The 20,802-nt window shown below is 38.6% G+C and overlaps 1 protein-coding gene across 4 annotated transcripts; it reads left to right on the top strand.

Moving 5' to 3' along the window:
* Positions 1-276: 276 nt before the first annotated feature.
* Positions 277-14,983, top strand: PRR29 (proline rich 29). Of its 4 annotated transcripts, XR_015733811.1 has the most exons (7): positions 766-1,612; positions 3,241-3,325; positions 4,791-4,894; positions 6,943-7,142; positions 10,544-10,614; positions 11,354-11,535; positions 14,189-14,983. XR_015733811.1 is itself a non-coding variant. In XM_087892134.1 (6 exons), exons 1-6 carry the CDS (start codon positions 331-333, stop codon positions 11,383-11,385), a joined length of 549 nt encoding a protein of 182 aa, XP_087748260.1. In that variant the 5' UTR covers positions 277-330; the 3' UTR covers positions 11,386-13,380. The 4 variants fall into 4 exon arrangements, 3 of the variants coding, with proteins under 3 accessions (XP_087748260.1, XP_087748259.1, XP_087748258.1); XM_087892134.1 differs by lacking the exons at positions 766-1,612; positions 14,189-14,983 and adding an exon at positions 277-387 and having other exon boundaries at positions 11,354-13,380; XM_087892133.1 differs by lacking the exon at positions 14,189-14,983 and having other exon boundaries at positions 757-1,612; positions 6,946-7,142; positions 11,354-13,380.
* Positions 14,984-20,802: the final 5,819 nt, after the last annotated feature.

The raw sequence follows: 20,802 nt of genomic DNA on the forward strand, positions 1-20,802 counted from the left end.
ACATGGTGAACAAGTCAAAGTCTCTCTGGAAAATATACCCTTCCAATCCATTTGTATTTTACAGGCATAGTGGAATGGCAAAAATCTAAAAATAAAATCAAGTCACTTAGAATTATTATTGAGACTTAGAGTTAACTGTTGGGACAGTGCTGTGATTATTAGATTATTTGCTGGGTAAACTCAATGCTCATGATAAGCTAATTATAAACTGAAGGAGGGAAAAAACATGCAGGAAGGGAATGCTAGGTATGTTTAAACACAGCTCCCTTAGCAACCAGTCTGACAACTTTCTTCCTGCTGGTATTTTCTACTGACCAGTGAGTCCTTGCTATGGATCCAGGGGGCAACAGTGCTGTCTCCCCACAAGCCTACCTCATTCAGCAACCAGTAAGTCACTGCAATGGGTGGGAATTTTGAAAGGTATATCACTCTGAGCAGCAGAGAGAAGAATCTTTTTTAGTCCTACACGTCTTCTTAATTCAGTTCCAACCAAGAAAAGTTCTGGGTTACCAAATTCTGTGTGGTCTGTGGGATAGACTAGATTGTAATGGAAGAGGCAATAAATTTTATATGCTATAGCTAATTGTAACACCCCTCCTGAATCCCAAATGGAGAACAGAAAATGAAAATATAACAAGAATTCTTGTGTCATCTAAAAGTCTAGCATATTTATGACTGCATAAAACTTAATATATCTAGATCCACTTCCTCAGAGGCTGGGAATAGTCAGCTGTCAATGCTGGAGGAGTTAGGTATAATAGCCCTGCCTTAATTACCATATTTTTTGGAATATAAGACGCAGCGGAGTATAAGACACACCTTACTTTTTGGGGAGGAAAATAAGAAAATAGCTGATTGGCAGGTAGATTGGCTTCATGGAATGCCCCCAATCAGCTGTTCTCAGAGGTGAATTTTAGCAACAGGTTCCTTGGTTGTGAGCTCTATGCCTTGCTTTTTTTTTTTTTTTTTTCTGCCTCTGAAACTTCTGAAACTCTATTTCAGAAAACACTGTTTTTTTCTGCCTCTGAAAGCCTCTGGAAAAAAGCCTCTGAAGCTCTGTTTGGGGGCTTCTTTTCTGAAGCTTCGTTTCTGATGCTTTTTTCAGCCTCTGAAACCTTTTACAAGCTGGGCAGGGCTACATTCGGAGTAAAAGATGCACCCAGATTTTCACCCTCTTTTTTGGGGGGAAAAAGGTGCGTCTTATACTCCAAAAAATATGGGTAAGCTGATGAAGTAGATAGAGATATACAAACACTTATGTGCTAATAAGTTAATTAAATCACCCAGACCTCTTTTGCACTTGCAGTGAAAAACCAACCTGGTCACCTTTCTGCCAAATGAAAATGAGGATAGAAAACCCCTGTGTAGACAGAACATACCGGTAGATGGCAAATAGTTGTGCCATGCCCAACTGCCCTTAGAGATTTTTGTCTGACAACTAGCTTTGTTTAACATCTTTACCTGGGCAGCAACCCACATCCCACACTATCACCATCATCTACTCATGAAGAAACATGACTTCTTTTTTCTACCACATCATGACGACGTTGCCTTCATCTGTAGCCCATATCTGAGAGGCCTTCAAGTTGTCCTTAGCTGTATTAATGTTGAGGTAAATTTCTGATACATTTCTCTAATTGTAAATATATGTGGACATCTCTCACCAATCATTACATTAGTATCTCCCAGACCTGGGACTGGATCAGCAGCCACTGGCCACTTTGGGATAGTTCAGACCTGCCTCATTCTTTCTTTTCCTTGAGCACTTCCACATTCTCCAGAGCCCTTCTGCTGTGAGCTATAGGGGAGTCTGTAGTAGTTATTCCAAATGATACTTCCCCATTGAACTCATTAGGTCTTCCAGTCTTGGAAAGAGGAATTAACATAATGAATAAATGATGGGGATGAAGGGAAGGGCTCTGCAGTGCAACTGGAGGAGCACTTCTACCACCCTGTCAGCTGTTAGGTGGGCTATTTTTAAATATGGGCTAAGTGTTCTTTCTCTAAATCACCAAAATTGTGTTTAAAAATAACTAATCCAACTGCTGACAAGCATAGGAAAGGGATTGTGCAATGCCACAGGAGAAGGAATCATGCTTTATGGTGCAACACCATCTTTCATCAGCTTCTAGGTGAAGTGAAAGAGCACTAAATCATGTTTAAAGATAGCTTGACAGGCATACTATGTATTGTCTGATGCAGCAGGAGCCTCCCTTCTGCTAAAGTATGCAATTTCCTCCTGAATGCTGTACACCGCAGAGGGAAGTTGTTGGTGCAGTAGGAGGAGACTTCTGCCAAATTGTCCAACTGAGGGGGTTCCTGCAATGCAGCAGGAATTCTGTAATTCAACTTAGAAATAAGAACAAAAATCTGGAGTCTCTAGCTCAAATTCAAGAAGGTGTCTTGAGCAGAGGGAACCAGCTGAATTACTGAAGATTAGAGAAGGGCAGTGCTAGCTAAAGGGGTCAGTTCAGAGGGGGGGATTTGGAAATACAAACATTGTTTACCCATTTGTAGTCTCAGTTTTAATTTGTATTAAATTTTTTAAATGTTGATTTTATTCATTATTATCTTAACTAATTAATTTAATTAGGCAATTTGCTTATTCAGTATGTTGTTCAGATGTTCTTTAAATCAGTATTTAACTTAAACTGTTGTTCTGATTGTTGTGAATTTTTCCCACATGCTGGCTTGAAAAACAGGGGCAGCAAGGGATGACATCAGTAGGCATTAGAGCAGGTTATTTGGGGAATATTGGAGAAAATCTAGTCTTAGAGGCTTATAGCAAGTGGGCCTTCTATGGACTCCTTAAATCTCCCAGTATTTAGTTTTGCCCATGATTAGAAATCTGAATAAAGCTTCAGTATAAGGAGATTGTGAAAGGTGCAACAGCATCCTTGCAGAGAATGATCCTGAAAAGTCATCCTGGTGTAAGAGAGGGCAAAGGACCACTCTGATCTATCAAAAAATTCCTGGGAGATCCACAGTATATAGGCCAACATTTCTGTTTGCAATTGTTTAACCATCAGAAAAACTTGGATTCCATCCATTCTAAATTATACCACTGGGAGGAAAGAAGCCAGGGGTGCCTAGCTGTGTATTTAGTTTAAGTTTTAATCTAGCTCAATCACATGTATAATATCTGTATAAAAGAACAATAATGGCAGAACGTTATCCAGGAAAAAGTGGCAAGAGTCAGGTCCCCTGGTCTTCTCTGAATTTCCTTCCACTGTTTGTCAGATTACTCAAGAGCCAGAAGTGACCATTCTCCAGCAGATGCCATGGACACTTCCTCAGTCAAGCTGCACAAGCCACATCAAAGAAAGTAAGAAATCAGGTTTACCAATTCGCTAGAGAACTGAAATTGGTGGAAGGAGGATATCCTAAAAGAAACAGCTGATTGTCTTGGAACATATCTATGTATTACTAGTCTGGAAAAAAACTCCACCCCGATCCATACTACTAGCTGAAGAAATTCAGAATATTTTAAACCTTACATTTTTGAATCTCTTTTAATCTATTATATCAATAGATAATATATTCTAATAATGTTTTTTTAAAAAAATCTGATACTCATTTATAATGCAAGCATGTTGCTTTTTATATTTCTGATATAAATTTGATCCACCCATGATCCAAATATTTTTCTTAACCTATGAAATGACGCCAATCTCTCTAGTCTTCAACTGATGTAGGAATCTACAGAGGTGCTTTGACTTTTGCAAGGTAATCTTGCAGTAATAACTTTCCAGTTCTGCCACTCTATTATAATGAGGATGTTTTTTAAATTATAAAATAGACTATTGTCAATATCAATTATTACAAACAAACAAAAAAGAAAGAATGAGAAATTGCAACAAAATGTATGTGAGGCATGTAATTCCATCAGACATACATCACTACCACATTTGAAATGCTCATGTTCACATTTGAAATGCTCATGATGCTACAGATATTGGTCAGTAGGTACCAGTCACTCTCTCAAAACTGATTCCAATGATACATAAAGCCATGTAATTGGCTCATGATTATCTGGAGGAGCATTGCAGAGTGCAATGGCAAAATACTTTGTTATTTCTTACAATAAGTGGCTAATTCATAGCCCTTGAAAATAATTTGAAACAGCTTTATAAATCTTGTGCCATGTGTCTAGTAACAGCCACTTTTCTTCTTCTTAGTTGTCTGGATTAGATGGGTAACTACTTTGAGAATAGATGTATTAAAAGATTGGAAACATGGACTGAGACTTGAAAATGTTTCAATTTTAATCTGAGTTTGCCTGAAATGCAATAATTTATTATATTCTAATAAATATAGAATATATTCTATATTTTCATTTTTATGCCACATGTTTGTTTTGTAATTTCATTTGATTTATTCAAATTAAATTTAATGGATTAAAAGTGCCACTATTTTCAAACATTAAGCTCTATAGGCAAAGAGTGCACAGATTCTCCTACGCTGAAAATCAGACTTGGCCTTTGAACACATGGAAGTGCAATGTTAAAATTTGCAATGTTAATTTTGATTTCATTTCACTTGTATTTAATTAAAACTAAATATAATTAATATGTTTTTGCAGTCTAGTATTTGGAAAGTTTTACTTTCTCTCATGAACCTTGGAATCTGAAAATTCTGATAGCTTGTGGGACTGTGTGTGATGCTATGAGTTCAGGTTGTGCACCTTTGCTCTAATGGTTCTGTAATTCCTTCTTTCATGTTAGATATTTCTGTTGTGTATATGTATAAATAAATCAGTGCATATTGATTGTATTCTTAACTTCTGGAAGATTTAATAGAGCTAATGATGATACAAAATGCCCAGATGCATCAAGTCATAATGAACAATCTGGCTATGTCAGCAGCAGCATGCTTTGAATCCAATCCAAACCAGGTAGGTAGATTGTTGATCTAGGGTGGGTTTTACATACGACTGAGGACACAGGAAAAAAGGGGAAAAAGCAGGGGTGAAATGTAAAATTTGTTACTACCGGTTCTGTGGGCGTGACTTGGGGGGGTAATGTGACTGGGTGGACGTGGCCAACTTTTTATTTATTTATTTATTTTTCAAAGCATTTTTTCTAATGCTTTGAAAAGCCTCTGCCGGTCAGGCAACTCAGCTGGGATCATCAGAGACTTTTCACAGCATTTTTTTTTACCACTTCTTCGGTGGTAAAAGAGATTGCAGAAAAAAATGCTTTGAAAAGCCTCTGACGATCCCAGCTGAGCCGCGTAATTATTAGAGGCTTTTTTTTTACTTTTAAAAGCATTTTTTCTTCAGAAGAGGTTGTAGAAAAAATGCTTTTAAAAGTTAAAAAAAAAGCCTCTGATGATCATGTAGCTCAGCTGGGCATAGTGGGAGGGGACGCGCAGGGATTTTTGCTACCAGTTCTCCGAACCACCCGCCACCATCGCTACCTGATCAGGCGATCCAGTCCGAACCGGGAGCATTTCACCCCTGGAAAAAAGGCATTTCTGTGCCAACTATCTTGCTTTCTACTGGCTTCAACTGATGGGCAGGAGAGCAGAAAAACGTGTGTCTTGATGTCACATCATACGTACCAGAAGCCACCATGGAATAGATTGCCATTTTTCAATGAGAACTTTATAAGTTTCATTCTTAAATCTAAATCTGTTGTGAGAATGAATGTGCCTACTTTTATTACAAAGAGATATCTCTAATGCGTAATGATTTTGTTGTTTTGAAACTAATTGGCTGCCCAGCATGTGAAATGCAGCTACTAATGAATACAGGCAGGAACAGATATGTATGAAGCAATGTCACATCATCTGAAATACATTTGAAGTCGATAAAATACTGAATGACTCTGCATGTGTAATTGGATGTGAGAACAACTTTGAGGAACAGGAGGAAGAGTTGCAGCCAAGGCAAGAGTCAGACAAGACAAATCTGAGTCCAAAGCAGAAATATTTTATTTATTTTTATTTTATTGTTCATATTTCTATGCCGCCCACTCTCTGAGGACTCTGGGCGGCTTACACCAAAGACAGTATACTAAATAGCATATTGCCCCCAACAATCTGGGTCCTCATTTTACCCACCTCAGAAGGATGGAAGGCTGAGTCAACCTTGAGCCGGTGAGATTTGATCCACTGATCTGCTGAACTAGCAGTCAGCTGAAGTAGCTGCAGTACTGCACTCTAACCACTGTGCCACCTCGGCTCTATAGAATTTGAAAAAGCATTTCAGGTATGACCATCCATAGTTCTCTTAGGATAAAGGCAGAGAGAAGAAAAGCATGTTTAGATTGCAATATTCTCTTACTATAATTTATAATAAAAGTGATTTTAGTACTCATGACTTCAAGGCCTACCTTCAAGAGCCAATGGCTTCAAAGCCCTGACTTGACAGCCACACAGGAGAAATAAAGAAATGTGATGCACCAAGTCAATTCTCAGAAGTTTTTTTTCTGATCAGGATCCAGAATATATCTAGGGCTAACTTCATGACCCAAAATTACTATTATAATGCATAATAAATTATTATTTTCACTACTCACATTTTCAAAGTCTCTTTTACATAATGCAGCCAGATTTTCTGCCTAAAACAGTCACAACAGCAATATTAATAGATTTTAGTATAAACAGATTTCTAACTCAAGGCAACTGTGATTTGTCGGAAGGAGAGAGGAACAGTACTGAGAATTGGAAGGGGCTGGAGAAGGTGAGCAGAGAAAGACTCTCAGAAGTAGTAAATTGCTAGCCTGTCAAGGTAAAAGTAGATCTTTACTATTCCTTAAAGGTAGACTTAGTTTTGTTGAGTCATCTCACTTCAATTTATTGCTCACCTCATGCTATTGCAACAGGAAATACCAATTTATTAACAGGACTATGTCAATACAGCCACAGGGAAAACCATTTTGGGTTTATGATCCTTGAGAGAAGGACCACTGCCTTAAGTGTCCTAATCTTTCTTTCTAGCAGATACCCCTTATCCCCTGGCAGACAGAGGATGAAGATGAGATTGACATGGTATTCCACCATTATTATGCACCCTATCCAAACACCCTTCCATTCAGAACATGGAAGCCTCCGTCTCAATCTTCAGGTTTGACACAGCAGCAGCCCATCATTCGTCATGTGGGCCCAGATCTTCAGTCAACGGGGAGACAAGATGATGGGTGAGCAAAACTGTGCAGATGGGAAAAGGAATATAAACAATCAAATGAAGTGCTTCATTTCAGTATTCCACTATGCATTGTCATAATTCATCCAAATGCCCTATTTAGGGTGACCTGCTCCCTGCTCCTTCAGGAAGCATGGGAGGACCCCTTGGAGGGTAGAGCCGAGGACTTTGTACAGTATCTGTATGATAAAATTGCTCAGATTCGGGAACATCTGGACTCTGACGGGATAGATTCAGAGGGGAGGATGGAGGCAGGTCTTGAGAATATTATCTGGGAAGAGTTTGATTCTGTGACTCCTGAAGACATGGACAGGATACTGAGTAGACTGAATGCTGCCACAGGTTTATTGGACCCGTGTCCCTCCTGGTTGGTGCTGGCCCCTTGGGAGGTTACACGAGGCTGGCTCCAGGGGATTATAAATGCTTCTCTGAGTGAGGGTGTCTTTCCCGCTGCTTTGAAAGAGGCAGTGGTGAGACCTCTCCTCAAGAAGCCTTCCCTGGACCCGGCAGTATTGGCTAATTACCGTCCAGTCTCCAATCTTCGCTTTGTTGCGAAGGTTGTTGAGAGTGTGGTAGCACGACAGCTCCCTCAGTACCTGGATGAATTGGCTTATCTGGATCCATTCCAGTCGGGCTTCAGGCCTGGGTACAGCACGGAAACGGCATTGGTTGCATTGGTTGATGATCTCTGGAGGGCTCAGGACAGGGGTTGCTCCTCTGTCCTGGTCCTATTAGACCTCTCAGCGGCTTTTGATACCATCGACCATGGCATCATGCTGCACCAGCTGGAAGAGTTAGGGGTGGGAGGCACCGTGTTGAGGTGGTTCTCCTCCTTCCTCTCCGACCGGTTGCAGTCAGTGTTAGCAGGGGGCAGAGGTCAACCCCAAGGCCCCTTGTATGTGGGGTGCCACAAGGGTCAGTCCTCTCACCCCTTCTGTTCAACATTTATGTGAAGCCGCTGGGTGAGATCATCCGTGGTTTCGGGGTGAAGTACCACCAGTACGCTGATGACACCCAGCTGTACATCTCCACCCCGGACCACCCCAATGATGCCCTTGAAGTGATGTCCTGGTGCCTGGAGGCTGTACGGATCTGGATGGGGAGGAACAGACTCAGGCTCAACCCATCCAAGACCAAGTGGCTGTGGTTTCTGACATCCCGATATAGTCAGTTGGTGCCATCACTGACTATTGGGGGTGAGTCGTTGGCCCCCACGGAGAGGGCTCACAACTTGGGGGTCCTCCTGGACTCACAGCTGTCTTTAGAAGAGCACTTGACGGCTGTGGCCGGGAGAGCGTTTTATCAGGTTCGCCTGATTCGCCAGTTGCGTCCCTTTCTGGATCAGGACTCATTAAATACGGTCACTCATGCCCTCGTCACTTCCCGCCTGGACTATTGCAATGCTGTCTACATGGGGCTCCCCTTGAGGAGCACCTGGAGGCTCCAGCTGATCCAGAATGCTGCTGCGCAGGTGGTTATGGGAGCGACAGGGCGCTCCCATGTGACCCCCCCTCCTGCGCGAGCTGCACTGGCTCCGGGTGGTCTTCCGGGTGTGCTTTAAGGTTTTGGTTACCACCTTTAGAGCGCTCCATGGCTTAGGACCAGGCTATCTACGAGACTGCCTTCTGCCACCAGTCGCTTCTCACTGACCAGTACGCTCCCATAGAGAGGAGCTCCTCAGGGTGCCATTGGCCAAAAAGTGTCGACTGGCGGCCCCCAGGGGGAGAGCCTTCTCTGTGGGGCACCCGCCATCTGGAACGAGCTTCCCCGGGAGATACGGAGGATCCCGGACCTGCGCACTTTCCGCCGTGCCATCAAAACATTTCTCTTCCAGCAGGCCGGTCTGGCCTAACCTCTCTTTTAAACTGTTTTTTAAAATTTTTAAAATTTTTAAATTTTAAATTTGTCTTATGAATTTGGGGTGTTTTAAATTTCGTTTTCCGGGCCAATTATTTAATTGTATTTTAATGGTTTTTTAACATTTGTATTATATGTATTTTATTTGGCTGTTCACCACCCTGAGTCCTTCGGGAGTAGGGTGGTATACAAATTCAATAAATAAATAATAAATAAATAAATAAAATGTTGCATATAAAACATGTAAGGCTAAGACAAGTGGTAAAATAGTAATAGTCATCACAAAAAGTGCCAAGTAAGATGCACCTGGACTCAGGACTTTCTCTAGATTATGATAAATAAATAAATAACTTTATTGTTATTGTACGTGTATACACAGTATACCCATACAACTAAATTCACTTAACACCCAAAGACCAGGTCCAACACACATAACAATCCCCAAACACCCTCCCACCCACCACAATTCTCCATCCCTAAACCACCCAAACATCCACACAAGAGACCAAGTAGTACTGTCCAACAGCTCACTGATGGTGCCCTTTAGTTCATTGTTGAACTAAACTAAATTAAAACTATAGCTCTGGGATAAAAACTATTCAGAAAACGTGTGGTCCGAGTTTTAATTGTTCTGTATCTTCTGCCAGAAGGCAACAGTCCAAAAAGATTGTAAGCAGGATGGGAAGAGTCTCTGAGAATGTTATGCAACTTTCTCAAACAGTGAGATTCGAAGATGTCATCCAGGGCTGGTAGCTGGAGTCCGATGATATTCTGGGCAGTTTTAATGATTCTCTGTAGAGCTTTTTTGTCTGCTACAGAGCTGCTCCCATATCATGCAAGAATTCCGTATGTCAGGACACTCTCAGTGGTGCTGCGATAGTAGGACAGAAGTAGATGCTGAGACAGATTTATCTTCCTGACCATTCTCAGGAAGTACAGCCTCTTCTGTGCCTTCTTCACAAGCATGTCAGCATTCATAGTCCATGAGAGGTCCTCCGAGATATAAATGCCCAGAAATTTAAAACTACCCATCCTTTCCACCTCCTCACCTATGGTAAGCCAAGTGAAGTAAACTTGCATTGTATAATCACCACCACTAATACCCTGTCTGTGGCACTACTGCTATTATTTATTGTTCGTATTCCCGTATTCTGCATATAAATTTTTGCTAAATGTGTAAATATCCCAGATATTTACTATTGCTTATTCTTGTAGAATTTATTCAATTACTTCACATCTTGAAAAACAATTGTATTTACAGAGAACAAAAAGATCAGCAATACTAGAAGCTTCAGTTGGCTCCTAGTATTTTATTAGGCATTTCAAAGAAAAAGTCAGATGAAATTTCTGCTAATTTAATAAAAGGGAAGAAACTTGCTTTAAACAAAACAGGGGGAGGACCTTAAAACTAGTGTCTTCTAAAATAAGCAGAACTATCAGTATAAGGTAGTTCCCATGGGTATTGAGAGTTAACCATGGATATTTCCCGCCACTTTGTAATATTAATATTTCATTTTAATTTATTATCTATCTATTTAGTCAAGTGGTACCCCCGCCCCCACCCCCAAGTGCCACTGGAACAGTCACAGCCGATGTCCTACCAGCTTCAGGTAAGGATGCAGTGGATGGACCACACACAGATCCATTTCATTATTTCCATCATAACTTTCTGATGCAGGTGGAGTTATAGAGTCTTTTTCCCCTGTTAATTTAAGCACTGGCTTAATGTCAGTTCAGCCATTTACTACAAAGTCTCAACTTGACAGCTTTAAGATGTAGCTACACTGATCTAGATGAATGTAAACTATAAAAGTCAAATAAAGCCTAATGAAACTGTAATACTGCTCAGTTTGTATCACCAATTAATGGCCGTTTTAGGCGGTATACAACTTTAAAATCTCAAGGCTGTAACTATTTTTTAAAATAACCATTATTTTTAAAAGTATTAGCAATTTAAAAGGGCCCAATTTCACCAGATTCTATACATTTCCTATGAAATCTTGCAAGATTTCCAATGAAAGCACAGAGATTTTAACCTTTAGCAGTCTTGCATGATTTAACCATTTATAATTCAACAACATTTTTGTAATCGTGTTTTATTGGGAGAGATCAGAGCTGCATCTAGGACTATTGTAAGTTTTCTCATGCTCACGGTGTTGCATTGCCAACATTGATTAAATAATATTTGAATTTATTTAAAAGATATTTTTGTAGATATTAAAGAACTATTCTCTCTCTAGAAAAAGGAGATGGAGAATAGGAGGAAAGCAAAGAGAAGTGTGAGACCAATGGCAGTGTAAGCACCTTTCCTCTGCTAGAAAGATAATTTGTGCAATTTTCTCCTTCCAGAATACTATGACTACACTGAGCGATGGAAGTGAAATTAAAATTTCATCTATTTTTCCTCCAAAAAAATTCGAGTTCCCAGCTGCAAGAAGTCTAAAAAGCTCTTCTGAATTGCACTCTAGCCAACCAGAGTATGGCAGGACATACTGTTTTCCTAATAGGATCAAAGCCTAAGATCAAAGCTAGTATGTTTATATTTGTGCACATTTTTCAAAGTTTGGAATAAATTGTATATGACGTTATATGAGTTATGCGTAATGCTTCTATGGACAGGTGCTGCTTCCATTTTCTACAGAGCAGCTATACTTTAATATTTTGTCTAGGTTTGCCCAGCCCACTTCCAAGAAGTATATATATTTTTATTATCGTTATGAATTCTTGAGCCCAAGAAGATTAAGTGTGTACTGATACTTCTTCACTTTTCTGCTTTGGGCTGGCACCTGCTGTTAACCTCATCTCTGTTTGTTTGTTTGTTGTGCTGAGCATCACAATGGTCTTTGTCCTTCTTCAATAGATATTCCTCAAGTCTTCTTCACCTCAAGATACTCAAGTGGTATCAACAACATTTTTTTTAGCCATATTAATTCAAGTTTTGTTTCTCCTAGTTCAGCATTTCTCATTAATAGGTTCTGCATATAAACTGGGTAGATAAGATGACAGTACGCAATCTTAACACGGTTCTTTATTCTACTTTTGAGCCAATTAGTTGTTCCTTAAGTCATTCTAATGTTCACTTTCTAGTCAGCATATAAATAGAAATGAGGTTCTCTGATGTGCTTAAGGACTACACATAAATTGCTCTAATTCATGCAGTAGGAAAAAATATGTACAGGTATTCCTCACTTAGTGACCAAAATTGGGAAGCAGTCAGTAAGTGAATTCATAGTTGTGCTTATGATCTTACTCCAGCGTTCCTTTGCTTTACAAACCTGTGAGATCATAAAATCAACTTTGTCATTTCATCACTATTGTAACTGCAAACAGTTACTAAAAAAGGTAACCATTAAATGAGAACCACCTGTAATCAGTAAACAAAATTTAAAGTAGTTTTGGAACTCAAGTTCTTCTTCTACTATCCATGGAAATGTGTTTGGTTTAACACCTTCTTTTTTGTTATTGGAATATAGATGGATCTGTTCCAGTCTTTTGGCAGTCTCATACTTGCTAAAAAAAACCTGCAAGCAGCATGCTAATAGCATCATCTTACAAAATTTTAAACTGTACTCATAGCATTTCATTTACACTTATACTAGAATACAGTGAACAATATTTTCTGCAAGCCACTTCATTTCATTTTTCAAATTGTCTGTTGTCATTTAGTGGAGACCCACTGGTGATTTGGGCATTTTTTTCAATATAGTTCATAAATTTGTTCTAATACTTCTTTGTATCAAGTAGAATGATCTTATCTTTGATTGTACCCATCTATGCATAAAACTTTTCTTTGACTTTCATTTCTTTAAAAAAGTATTTTGTCTTTCTTTGTTGGGTGTCTAGTTTATATCTCCCTGACACTTTTGTTCTTTCAGATTCAGTAGATTGTATTGTCAACCATTTCTTCTTCTTTTGATAAGTCTAGTGTGAAATATGTTTATTGTTTTGTCCTTAATAACATTACAAATTTTGGTCCAGAGTTCTCCATGAACTCTATTCATCACTTCTATTTTAATAAATCTGTTGTTTATCCTGACCACATACTCATACAGAATATTGGGAGAGTCCAATTATCCCTTACTCATTTTACCTTTCCCTTTCTCTCTTAATTTTGAAGAAAGGGCTAATATATGACCCTAGTTCCAACATGGACTTCTCCATTATTATTTGCCCCAAGTGGACTGCAGACCACAAGCAACATATTTGGGACCACTCAGAGGAAGGAACAATTGGACTAAGAAATGTGCATAGATCTTGCTTCTCAAGGGTGATCTGTGTCTATTTTTTCTTTCAAATAAAAACAGTTAGTGCTTTTTAGATATTTTTTTTACAGTTGTGTATTGCATTTATTAATAATAAAAATTATAGTTAGCACACTTCCTGAGCCTGTTTTATTTACTTGATTGACATAGTGCTTTTTGAAATCCTGATGCTTTCTTTGCAAAGAGTTTCTTGATTTACTCTATTAAATATTTCCTTTGTTTACTCTATTACATTTTATAATGTAATTATTTAATCATTATTTGACTATAAAATGAAGGGAAAAAATTATGAAATCACAATACAGTCATTACATCTTGTCAAGCTTAATAGAGTTCCCTTTTTCCTCATAGTTTTCTGTTTTCTTTCATATGAAGGGGGCTGCCTTATATGAATTTCCCCAAAATGAATGTCCTTCAGATTTGCATCTTGTATTTCCTAATCTTAGGCATCATCCATATGCTATTTGTAGTGAACAGCCCACTTTGAATATCTTGAATAATTCTGAGATACTAATCAATAATCCAGAAGGTCCCTCACCATGCTCAAATTTCATCTAAAGCCCAAGAATCCAAATTCCTCACCAAGACATTGGTTCACTATGAATGTGCGGTTACAGACTCATAAAACTAATTGGCAGAGCTTGCCCAGGTAATAAAATGAAATAATTCTACAGCTTTTGCATTGAAAGCTACTACTGCCTAAGGCCCTGAAGTATAGACAGGATATTTTTGCTTAGTATTGTGCCCAAACGTCTAATTTGATTAGATCACTGCTTCACTGACAATCTAGGCCCCGATGAGGTAGCCATGTTTATCTCACAACTAAAAAATGACAAAGCAGCCTGAAAGGATATAATCATACAAAAAGGCTAAAGGAAAAATGGGAGCCCAAATTCTGATTGCTTTTCTTTCTATAATACAGAGTTTTTCTAGATCCCTGAAGACTGGAACAAATCCATCATTATTTCAATCTACAGAAAAGGAGATAAGAATCCTCCAATTTTCTTCTGCCCCTATTAAGTGTAATTAGCAAGATGTGTGTCAGGCACTTCTGTGGAAAACCCATAAACAGGTTGGAGCAACATAACATCCTGGAAGAAAAACAAGCCAGTTTCAAGGAGGAGCAGTTACAGCTCAGTCAATGTCTTAGTCTTAATTTTCTACAGAAAAATATATTGTTCATCCATGCAGGATTCTCCATTGTTTTTATTGATTCAAAGGCAGCTTCTAGCTCCCTACATTCCATGGAGAAACAGAATGCTGTTTCTACTAACTGATGCCTTTTGAAAGCAATATAATACTATATGAATTTACTCTGATGCTTCAAGTCACCTCTCATCAATAATCCACATTCACAAGGTGTGAGAAAAGTTTGCATTCTGGTGCTCTTCCCCCTTTTCTACTTCTATATTAATGTGTTGGTTCAAGTTTTGATAAACTCTGAGTTTCATTCCCCATCCCAGGTTACTGACTGGCTAAATAATTGACATCTTTCCATCCTTCTATATGTAAAATGTTGTAGCAGTCCTTTCTTAAATACCAGTGAGCCTGAGATAAACTCTTGGAGGTCTTGCTTCTTATTCCAGCAAGGAGCAGCAGGTTATCTATTACAATAAAACTAAAGTAATCATGTTTTGTAAAGGGCTTTTTCTCACTCTAGGAAAATGTTGTTAGTATTAATCAAAATAAAGTCTTTACATATTTGGTTATATCTTTCCAAGCCTTGGTTACTTGAAAAATCAGCAATAGTAGGTCACCCCTAAAGCCCATAAACTTTAAAGCACAATTTTGCACTTTGCTAATTGCAGTGGCAATAACTATATCCCAGCTGCCATACCTTTAAAAAAAACCCTTTTATTAGCTATTATTATATGATGTGCAGGCTTGTTCTTTAAGCTGTACATGACTAGTTTACTCTAATTTTTAGAGCATTATTGTAAGTGCTTCCTGCATATTAAATTCATGACTGACCTAATTCCTGGGGTGACCTATATGCTTTGCTGGTTAAAATATTGGTTTAAATGATTTTAAATGGATACTTAGGCCTCCCTGAGCTTATAGTTAATTGTATATCTCCATGGAAATCAGGCTTTCTCATGTCTTTAAAATAGTATTAGTTATCAGCCTAGTATCTGACTTTATTTGGTTCTGAGAAAATCTAGTCTGCTCTGCAACAAAGAGCCCTCAAAACCAATATTCAGCAAACTTTGTAAATGTGAATATGTACCTGAGTCACTCTTGACTCTAATGACTACACAGGAAAGTTCATGGAGTTTTCTTGGCAGCATTTTCAGAAATGTCTTGCCAATGACTTCTTCCTAAGCTAATAAAAGACTGACTCAAAGTCACTCTACTGGCTTCATGCTCCCAATACAGGAGTGGAACAGATTCTTCCAGTTTCCTCTTCAATGTCTTTACTCACACATCAAACTGGCTTAGTCCAATTCTAGCAAAATCCTCTCTCTCCTTAAGAATGTGCTTCTTCAGGAGGCTGTTCTCTTGTACTAAATACTTAATTAACATTCTCTGCCAGTCCCACAAGATGGCTTTCACTCTAGCCCACCGTTTCACACTCAGAGACACATTAAAAATGGTGACTTTCTCACGTCCTTCTTTTTAATTGAAAGTTTTACAAAGATGATAAAAACTAAGCCAAGATAATAAAGAATAAAAGCAGCAAAGGAAGTAAGAAGAAGAAATAAAAAAGTGAAAGTACAGAAAGAAAGAATAAAGAAATAGAAGTTTCTAATTTCCTTTGCAGAAAATATAATTACAATTACAAGATTATATCTTACTCTATGATTACAAAAGAAAGCTCACTTTTTTTTATTATCCTATTTTTGATGATGATGCGGAGGAGGAGGGGAAAAAAAACCTTTTCCTAGCCTCATTAGCCAGCTCATTTGAGGCATATACTTTTCTCCTGTTAACTAATTAGTCACTGCATATCTCCACAACACTTATTTATTGCAATTGCCATCTCTATCAAATATTTGTTCAGAAATTTGAGTAGGTTACCTTCTTATGTCAAGATTTGTTTATAATTTTCAGTTACCTATAATGTCCTTTACTGTTTTCTACTGTGCTTTGGTCTTTGATAGTAAAGTTAAATAAATGAATAAATAAGCAAAGAAATTAATTTCCACCAATTAGGATGTTGATTAGAACTCTTAAGTGTTTAAACACTTTGGGGGAAAGCTGTGGAACTTGCCTTTTTTTGAATGACATGTCTGCACAACAAGCAGAAATGCAATCAATATTTTCAGCATAGAAATGAAGTATTGAGCACCTGTTTCTTTTACATTTTTCTTTGCCATAGCAGATGTCAATTCTCTCTTCAAGAAGGAGGGGCATTTATGGGTATTTTCTCTTAAATCCTCAGTGCTGTTACTTAGTGATTGTTTTAACACAGAAATTAACCTGGTTTTGAGAAGTTAGTTCACACAAGAGCTCCCAGCAGGATCTCTCTCTATGTGCTTTGGCAATTAATTTTAGACAAGTCAGCTGCAGAATCTTCAGCTACAACTGTGAAGGACTGAAACTAGAAATCCATATTTTTTCTCACTCACAGATCACATATAGGCACAACTGATTGAGCAATCTCACTTTCAAAGGCATTGTAGTTTTTTTGAAAATCATCTTTCTTCCCTTTCTTGCAAAGTGGGACATCTAGCATTTTTCATTGTCTTCTATCTGTTCGATTCTTCATTTGGAGTGGAATTGCCTCCTTCCTATCCTCCTACAATATAGTTTGCAAGAGCCTCCTACAATGGTAGGGCCACCAGGATAATCTTTCCTTCACAACTATCACCCACTGGAACTCTTCACTGAGAAGTGCAGTCACTGCAAATCAGTGCTTCCAACCTCTAACCTCTATGAATGGTTCAGAAGGAAACCATGGTTGATGGTTTCAACAACCACTGGAAGTTCTAGTAAGACCATAAAGGTACACTTCCCCATGGATGACAGTGGTCATTCATCAGAACAGCTAATTCTGGTTTAGTCCCAAGTCAAGGTCTTGACTGGAAAAGTATATATAGCTAAACTGCTTCCCCTAGGATGGTCTATTACTGAACCCCAAGCACAGTCTCAGTAGCTTTCCCCAAAAGAGAAAGGTTGGACATAAGATGATACAGATAGGGAGATGCACCCCTTTCCAGGGGGGTGGGGGTGTGAATCATAGTTTCTTGCAAGGCAGCCAATATCACTTTCCCAGAACAGCACTGACAACCTTCCAGATCCAACTTGTAATCTCTCCTCCAGACCTCCCACAAGGAGAGAATAAAGCCCACAGATAGTCAGGTATAGTCAAAAGTGTATTTCATCAGAGTTCATAGCCTACAAATTATCCAAGATAAATTGATAGACATCTAGTCTATCTAGTCACCACAATGCACTCTGCTCATGAAGTCTCCTGAACATTTTTGCCAAAGTGAACAACTTCAGTTACAAAATGGTGTGGTAACTGATCATACTAACTGGGTATTCATCCACTCTCTTCTAAATGTCCACTGAAGCAATAAGAATGGATAAGTAATTATATTTCACTTCCCTTATCGTTAAAAAGACTTACGGCTGAGTAAATACCCAAGCTGAGTCAGATTTCCTTTCTAATGTTCTTAGTGACTTTTTGGCCATTTGAGTTTCGGAGCTCAGTAGGTAGGTCTCACTCAGTAGGTAAACCAAGGAACTATCCAGAATTGGCCAACAGAGAAGAGCACCTGGGACAATTATAAAAAATGTCCAGGTTGGTGCTTGTTGCCAGTAACTAACCAAGCACAATAAAACTGCTTGGAAAACACACTCAAGTATCTGTTGAAAAAGTTCAGACTCATGAGGGATCTGAGGTGAACCATTTTAATTGATATCCTGCTCCCAATTTTCTTGGGCTTTCTTCTGTATTCACTGAGAAAAAAAATCATTTTCTCATTAAAAAGAATGATAGACCTCCATGTTTCTCAGTTGCTGCTTTTTTGCCAATATCCAGATCATTGTAGGAAAACAAAATGACAATGATTAAGAGAAACAACATCAAGTTGAACTTTGCCACAATTATATAAAGTAAGCTCTTTCAAGAATGAATAACACTTTTTTAAAAAAGAGTATTACTTGTACAATCATTTGAATGCTATCTTTTTCTGGATTGTATGCACACATAGGCATTTACACTCATTAAAAACATAAATCATGAATCAACTGATTATGAAGAATCAGTGTCTCATTATATTCCCATACCTTTTATTATCTAACTGAGGTTCTTTTCACCAAAGACTCTGTGGAAAAGTAGAGTTTATTGCTTTTCTAAATATTAACTGAGAAGGTCATCTTGGCCTTGGTGACAAGATGTTCAAGAATGAAAGGTTTGCCACTAAAAAATCCATTTTTCATATCTCTTCTCTTCAACTTTTTCTAATATTCCCTTCCAGCTAACTTATAGAGGGCAAGCAGATGCTACTTGGAATAGTAGGTCTGAAAAATAAGAAGTTCATAAGAAAAAGGCATAAAAAAGATTGGCTGATCAAAAGGTTCCCTAGCCACAGCCTTCACTACTGCTCTAGAAGCCCCAGAAGCTGAGGAAAACCCTAGATTGTGTACCTGCTCTTTTGAAGGAAGTGAAACTCCATGAAGAGCTACAGAAAGAATATCCTGGGCACTAAGTGTCTCTGCACTAATAGTAATTCCATTCTGCTGGGATTCAATCTGAACATATTCCAACCTGTTCAGTCTATCACAGTCTTTAAGCACCAGATCAATGCATCTATTGCATCTCCTATTCTGCCAGGTATAGATATAGAAATAAATAAGCCTTATTAACATACAGTACTTTTTTTGAAGCTGAAAGTTAAAGGATAAGATGAATGATCAATGATTAATGATGGATAAGAGACTGTACACTTAAATATGTTTATGAGAAATAAAAATAAAAAATATGCAAAAAAAAACCCATATTGTACTAAGGATTTTCTTTACCAAAATTAATGAAGGGCCTGTATTTGTTTCTTCAAAGGGAGGCCAAAGAGGACCAAGGGTGATAATAAGAGATGCCACTGAGAGAACTATCAAGACAAGGAAGGGTGCATATCTTTGTTTCCATACAGATTCTGCATAGTTCAACTACAAGATGAACTAGTTCATCCACAATAGGAGCCTTGGTAGTACAGTGGTCTAAGGCACCCTGTTATTAAGCTGGTTATTAAGACCAGCTGCCTGCAATTACTGCAGGTTCGAATCTCGCCAAGGCTCAAGGTTGACTCAGCCTTCCATCCTTTCTAAGGTAGGTAAATTGAGGACCCAGTTGTGGGGGCAATAAGCTGACTTTGTATAAATATACAAAAGGATGAAGGCTATTGCTGAGCACATTGTAAGCCACCCTGAGTCTCCGGAGAAGAGCGGCATATAAATCAAATTAAAAACAAAAAACAAAAAAACAAGAGCAACTAGGGCAGTTTCCATTCTCGTACCTAAATCCTTCCTAAAAGTGATTCATGTAATCTTTAGTTGCTGTACCACTATCTCTATAGCAGTCTTCCCTAACTGTACAACACAGCCAGGTCAAGTGATGGTTTTTTGAGGGATCCTTACACTCTTTTCAAGATTTGCAGCCTCAGTTTATTACCTCTGTCAACTCATGAAACTATGCTCCCAACTATGAATATGAACAATTTTGTTGGCAAGATTCTTAGCAAACTGATCACAGATCCTTATAGATTAGTGATGGGGACCCTTTTAGGCATAGAGTGACCAAACCAGAAGGCCCACATGTGCGCCAGAATGCCAGAAACCCAATGACCACCTGGCTGAGCTGGGGCAATGGCGCATGTGCCCACAGAGAGGGGTCTGTGTTCCACCTCTGGAACGTGTGCCATAGGTTCGCATCACGGTTACAGATGAAGCTTCCAGTACAAAAGTGCATCGCTGCAGTAGATATAGAAAGATATTGATACTTCACTGACCTTATTGCATGATTTAAGCTCACATCTGAACCCATGTCTGGCCGGCTTTACTCTTGTGTTTCTGCTAGCATTCAGAAATGCTTCTTTTCCCAAAGCAATTTATAATCCAAAGATAAATTAGGGAATCGGAAGAGGCCTTTTGGGAGCAATTCTGTGAAGCCTGTGAAGAGACTGGTCAGCCACTTGTCTGGAATGCTATTTGGACTAGAAGACCTCCAAATTCCCTTCCAACTCTGTTATTCTGTTATTTTATCATCTCCATAATTCAAACTTCAACTAGGTACTCAGATTTCCAAGGGACCCAATTGATTCCATAAGCACCTAGAATAGAGCATATTAATGGGGCTGTTTCCTATAGAGAAATTAAAGGTGTCCACAAGTTTTAAAGTGACCAGAAAGTCATCTGACTGTGATGAAGGGCTTATGTTAATGTTTCCCATCTTCAGATCATGTACAAATTTGTCAAAGATAAAAGTTAGCTATAATATATAGTGCCCAGTCTGTGTCAGAGCCGTGATGATTTGGAACAAACCAGAATTTGCATGGAGATTGTGAATTCCCAGCTGTCTCAAACCTCTCCACA

Source organism: Pantherophis guttatus, chromosome 4, assembly GCF_059756535.1.
Source record: "Pantherophis guttatus breed Tessera chromosome 4, ASM5975653v1, whole genome shotgun sequence".
Lineage (NCBI taxonomy): Eukaryota > Metazoa > Chordata > Lepidosauria > Squamata > Colubridae > Pantherophis > Pantherophis guttatus.

Excerpts from the sequence above, each read along its gene's own strand:
- PRR29 (XM_087892132.1), top strand. The coding sequence starts at position 1,505 with ATGAAGAAACATGACTTCTTTTTTCTACCACATCATGACGACGTTGCC. Across the intron at positions 1,613-3,240 it reads TTAGCTGTATTAATGTTGAG|ATTACTCAAGAGCCAGAAGT; the intron begins GTAAATTTCTGA and ends ACTGTTTGTCAG. Across the intron at positions 10,615-11,353 it reads CGATGTCCTACCAGCTTCAG|AATACTATGACTACACTGAG; the intron begins GTAAGGATGCAG and ends TTCTCCTTCCAG.